At 35.6% G+C, this 6,278-nt stretch overlaps 1 protein-coding gene across 1 annotated transcript in view; it reads left to right on the top strand.

The window, feature by feature from the left end:
• Positions 1-6,278, top strand: part of LOC111157037 (polypeptide N-acetylgalactosaminyltransferase like 6) — a 1,188,224-nt gene that overhangs the window by 515,983 nt on the left and 665,963 nt on the right. The window contains exon 4 of the mRNA XM_022518249.1: positions 2,833-2,971. Coding sequence (XP_022373957.1) covers positions 2,833-2,971 — 139 coding nt within the window. The remainder of the gene's footprint in view (positions 1-2,832; positions 2,972-6,278) is intronic.

Below are 6,278 nucleotides of genomic sequence, written 5' to 3'. Positions count from 1 at the left end.
AAAAAAAAAAAAAAAAAAAGATTAAGAAAAAATAAAAAGTTTTTTTTTTTGTATTTTATCTTCCCTTATTCCTCCATGATGTTTTTCTTTTCTTTATGTAGATCTAAATTTTTCATCTGTATCACTTTCCTTCTCTCTGAAGAGATTATTAAAAACATATCTTACAATATAAATCTACCTGTGGCAACAAATTCTTCAATTTTTGTTTGAGAAAGTCTTTATTTCTCCTTTACTTTTGAAGGACAATCCCACAGCATGAAGAATTCTAAGTTGATCTTTTTTTTCTTTCAATTCTAAATATTTCATTTCACTCTCTTCTTGCTTACATGGTTTCAGAAGTAAAGTTAGGTGTAGTTCTTGTTTTTGTTCCTGTATAGTATATGGTGTTTTTTTTTTTTTTCCACTGGTTTCTTTTAAGATTTTGTCTTTAGCTTTGATTTTTTATAATTTGAAAATGATATGCCTAGGGGTAGTTTGTAATTTTGTTTTGTTTTGTTTTGTTTTGGCATTTGTCCTGTCCTGGTGTTCTCTAATCTTCTTGGATCTGTGGGTTTTCTCTCTGACATTAATTTGTGGAAAGTCTCAGTCATTGTTGTTTCCTATATATCTTCTATTCCTTTCTCTTTTTCTTCCCCTTCTGTTATTTCCATTATGTATCTGTTATACCTCTTAAAGTTGTTCTACAATCCTTGGATATTCTGTTCAGTTTTTTCAGTCATTCTTCTGTTTGCCTTTTTGTTTTAGAGGATGATATTAACATATCCTCAAGCTCAGAGATTCTTTTTTCAAGTGTGCCTGGTCTACTAATAAGCCCATCAAAGACATTCTTCATTTCTGTTATGTTTTTTATCACTAGGGCTTCTTTTTTATTCTTTCATAGAATTTCCATCTCTCTGTTTACATTGTCCATCTGCTGTTGTACACTATATACTTCAACCTTAGCATATGAATCCTTAGCATATGAATCATATTTGCCTTAAATTCCCTGCCTGATTAACTCTAACATCTCTGCCATGGCTGGTTCTGATGTTCGTTCTCTCTTCAAATTGTGGTTTTTTGCCTTTTGCTATGTCTTGTAATTTTTTTTTTCCTGGTAGATGGATATAATGTTTTGGGTAAAGGAATTATTGTAAATAGGCCGTTTATAATGTGATGATGAGGTGTGGCAGGGAGAGGAGGTGTTCAATAGTCTTATGATTAGGTCTTGGTCTTTTTTTTTTTTTTAAAGATTTTATTTATCTATTTGACAGAGAGAGAGATCAAAAGTAGGCAGAGAGTCAGGCAGAGAGAGAGGGGGAAGCAGGCTCTCTGCTCAGCAGGGATGCTGAGGCAGATGCAGGGCTCCATCCCAGGACCCTGAGATCATGACCTGAGCCGAAGGCAGCAGCTTGATCCACTGAGCCACCCAGGCGCCCCTAGGTCTCGGTCTTAATTGAGTTTCTGCCTCTGGAGTATGACTCCTCTTTGGTAGGACAAGATGGTTAGAGTAGGCTGGAGTTCGGTATTTCCCTTCCCCCAGGTTAGATGGGCTCTGGTAATACCCGAGCCCTGGAGCTTTTAACTATCAGACTTCACTAAGGCTCCAGCAATTTGTCAATTACTTTTAAGATTTCCTCTCTAGGCACTGATTTCGCACTTCTGAATGCCTGCCCTGGTAAGCCTCAATTCCCTGTATTCACCTGTTTGTCTCTGTTTTGGGGACATAAGTTTGCCCTATGTCCTTTCTTCCTGTGGGATAAGAAGAGTTGTTGATTTTTTTAGTCTGTTCATCTTGGTACTTGTTGTTAGGATAGAGTGGTAACTTCCAAACTACTTGCATTCAGAACTGGAAACCAGAAGTCTTAAATCAGATTTAAGTAAAGTAAACTTAGAAAATGTTTAGAATATACGTAATTAACAAAGCTTTAATAAACACAATATAAAAATCGTTTTACAGTCAGTTAAGCACCTGCCTTCGGTTTAGGTCATGATTCCAGGGTCCTGGAATTGAGCCCCAAGTCACGCTCCCTGCTCAGCAGGGGGTGTGCTTCTTCCTCTCCCTCTGCCCCTATTCATGCTCTCCTCTCTCTCTCTTTCTCTCTCTTTCTAGCTCACTCTTTCTCTCAAATAAATAAATAAAATCTTTAAAAATAAATAAATAAAAGAAAATTTTTAAAAAATCTCCATATATGAAGTTATTAATTTTTTAAGTAATCAAGAGAAAGTAAGCTAAAGTATGAAAAATATATATTTCACAAGTAAATGTCAAAATATTATCCAATGCTTCTGAAGATGTGTGAAAACTATCATAAGCTACTCTACAGATATTCAAGATTCTATTTGTAGGAATTATCCCTCCCCTTCCAAAAATACATTACTAGTAATATATAAACAAAGATGTTCATTTCAACATTGTTTTTAGTAGGAAGAATTAGAAATAATGTGAAAGTATATCTTTTGTGGAATGGTGTAAATTGGGATACAATGAACTAATATCAACCATTGGAAGTAAATGAAAATATGGCTTTTTTATATAATTAACTTGGATAAAATCAAATAATAAGGCAATGTATATATCACAAACTGCATACAAATGTTACACAACATACACTTCAAATCTTCACAGTGGTTCTGTCTGGAAGATGATTATACTTTCTACTTCTGTGTTGTTTGCTTTTTATCATGAGCATATCTCTTTTTCCTAAATAAAATAGTATGTTATAATAAAAGGCCTTCTATAGAGCATAGTAACAAGTGACTAAAGAAGTACACATGTTTCATTCTTATTGTCTGTTCTAGAAGATTAAGTGGTTTTTGTAGAGAGGATAATCCCATTTTGTTTTCTCTTACTAGGGAAAGGTGAGCATGGGAAACCTTACCCCCTCACTGAAGAGGACCATGATGACTCAGCTTACAGGGAAAACGGTTTCAATATTTTTGTCAGCAACAATATTGCTCTAGAGCGGTCCCTGCCAGATATTCGCCACGCTAAGTGAGTATCAGCAAGCCCCATATGCAGTATGGTTTTCTTTTGTTTTTTGTTTTTTTTTTTAAATTATGTTTCATGTGTATCACAGTGAGATACATAACTGTAAATTTTGCCATAATAATTTTACAAAAATACATTTGTATATCATAATCTTAAATATTTAAATTTAAATTGAAGTAATTTTTTAAAGTTAGAAGAGAGTAAGTACCCACTTTCTAAAAATTCACATTTTCATTGAGTTGTCCGTATTATCTCCATTTAAAATGAAGTGTTTTAAGATATTATCCATATTTTTACCTTTGATCATGTAGGTGGTAAAGCAAACATTTTTTCTGGTGATCGGCATTGTCAGAACTGTCCACATACGTACCACTTCATTTTCACTTCAGCCATATTCAGTACCATTGTTGCTACATCTTGCATAAAAAAAGCCTACAATAAATGCATCTGTAATCCAAAGGTTATGGTTGGCTGCTCAATTTCATGTCACTTTATGAACTGTTTGTAGCTTATCAGTTTTTACTAACCCATAGCTAAACATTATGGTGCAAAAGGAAGCAAGAATGATATCATATATATTTTCCTGAAATCCCACCCCTATCTACTCCTAACATTGCTTACTGTACTTTTTTTCTAGTCTGTTATGGTTTTCTTGTTACCATATTCAATGTCAAAAGCATGCCAATAACAAACGATGTTTTCAGAATTAGGAGTTTGTGAAATTGCCTTACACATTTGATAAAGCTATCCAACTATATTAATATGTTTACCCCTGCCTTCACCTCAGTCTCCCTTTGGAAGCACTTGTGTGAGAGAAAGAAAATCAGAGAAAATAAAACAACGGCAGGGCTCCTGGGTGCCTCAGCTGGTTGAAGTTCTGACTCTGGATTTCAGTTCAGGTCATAATCTTGGGGTCCTGGGATCTAGCCCACGTGTTGGGCTCTGTACTCAGCAGGGAGTCTACTTGAGATTCTCTCTCTCCCTCTCCCTCTGCTCCTCCCCTCCTGCTCTCTCTCTAATAAATAAATAAATCTTTTTTTAAAAGGGCGATAATGAAAATAGAGGTAGGACTCTAAATCAAACCAGTAATGTACAATAAAACTCTTAATTTTGTGCAAAAATAATTAACCCTTTTCCAAAAAATCAGTAAAGTATGGTTTGGGGGATCAGTTTTTAGTTGCCATATTGTGTCTTTATAAATTTATTTTAAAATATAAAAGAATTACTGGTTTCCTTCTCAGGGTTTATATGAATTTGCATTTCCCAATATAGTTAAGCAGAGGATTAATGTGAAGAACAAATCAATTTTTCCCTAAACTGAATGCTTTATATATTGGTCTAGGCCTTAAGCTAGCCAAATTATTCCCAGGTTACCTGAAATTATCTACAGTAATTCCCACTGACCGAGAACATTTCTAGTTATGAGAAATTTTAATACCTAATTGCACACCATCAAAGATGCATTAAATTGCATTGTTGGCATAATAAATGTGCTCAGAGAATAATTTCCACCCACCTCCTCCCCCACCCCCACACTTCCAATCTTTTAATGTGTGTTCAAGTGGAAAGAATTGCAGATGGAAACAGTGCAGAAAATCACTGAAGTCAAAAGAAGGCTGATATTCCCATTCTTCTCAGAGTGTATATTTAGCATAACTACCACCTTTTGAGAAAAGATAGTCTTAGGCAAAAATGGAAAAGAAAATGGAAAAATGGAGAGGAAAATATTTTGAAACTTTTATTAGAGTTATTGAGTTTACAGTATCAGAGGGCATTATTCAAAATCTTAGGGGAGATAAAAATATGGTCACAAACCATATTTTACTTATTTACTGAGGCTGGATATCTAGTGGGACACTCACCTAGTAAAATGACACCAAAATAGAAAAAAAAATTAAGATTTTATATATTTATTTGAGAAAGAGCACAAGCTAGGGGAGGAGCAGAAGGAGAGGGAGAAGCAAACTCCCAGCTGAGCAGGGAGCCCAACGCAGAGTTCTATCCCAGGACCCCAGGATCATGACCTGAGCCATAGGCAGATGCCTAACAGACCAAGCCACCCAGGCATCCTTAGGGGAAAAAAAAAAACAAAAACCTTAGAAGGTTGGAGGTGGATGACTGCAAAGAATTAAGTGCAGGACTACTAGGAGTGAGAGTTTACCCTGGTTAGTCTAGTATCTGATTCTCAGAGATGCAGGAAGAGAGATCCAAGACAGGCCTCATTTTGTCAAGGTCCCACCTGTAGGAAACGGAGAGCCTAAAACAAAGAAATCTTCCAGGGATCCCTCTGTTTAAAGTCTAATGCAATTGACCTCATTTGTACTTCTCAAAACGCAGGCACAGATAATCACAAAAGCATGTAGCTCTGTGTAAATGGTTCTTGAAATTATGAAAGCAAACGGACAAAAACTCCAGCCAGTAATATGCATTTAACTAGGCTGCAGGTAATTGACCAGAGTTTGTTTATATTGGCAGAATCTGTGGAAGAGAATACAAAATTTGTGTGACTTTTGCAGTCAAACTAACAGTTCTAAGAAACTTTGCATCTGCAGTCAGCCAATTCAAATTACAGGCTCAAAGTGCCAGAAAAGAAGAATTTATTTTTCTTTGCTCTGGGATTTTGTAATGGAAAATATTAGGGAATCATATCTTACAATTTTGCTTAACTCGGTCTTTATTCCAAAACACAGATTTGTAGTTCTTACTCCACTCTTCTATAGATCACTCTCTCTGTATACACAAGTGCTCTCTCTACTTATTCATATTCCTCATTTAGTAAATTAAAAATAAATAAATCATAGTTCTAGTGTTTAACATGCTTAGTGTACGTACATTCTTGCTCACTATGAAGAATTTTCAGAACATGAGTTATTTCAGAAATCCTAATCCAGAACACATTCTTCTTTTACCTCTCCTGATCCTTTCTTGTCCACTAGCATAAAAATGAACTGCTTTCCTTTGGCTGTATTACTTTATTGAGTCAGTAATAGATTCTCATTAAGTGGGGAGCCATATATACAGCAAAGTTGCCAGGAATGGCCAGCAATCCCTGTATGGATGCATAAAAGATTACTCCTGAAAGAGAGGAGAAGGCAAAGGGGTCAACTCTCAGAGAGGAAGACCCTTTGCTCTTCTTTGCTCCTGCTTTTATTGGTCCTTCAAGATAATCACAAATCCTTATCACTGTTTCTCAAGCATTGATGTGTGACAAAGGATCTTACTGAAACTGAGCGGCTCTGTTTACCAGAAAGATAAAATATGCTAATCTGTGTGTTCTAGGAGTTCTGCTAAACATCTACGGGGGTTTGGC

This window comes from Enhydra lutris, unplaced genomic scaffold (genome assembly GCF_002288905.1).
Source record: "Enhydra lutris kenyoni isolate GAN:26980312 unplaced genomic scaffold, ASM228890v2 scaffoldscaffold3, whole genome shotgun sequence".
NCBI lineage: Eukaryota > Metazoa > Chordata > Mammalia > Carnivora > Mustelidae > Enhydra > Enhydra lutris.
The sequence above is the reverse complement of the archived record's forward strand: the minus strand, read 5'-3'. Positions and strand labels throughout refer to the sequence as shown.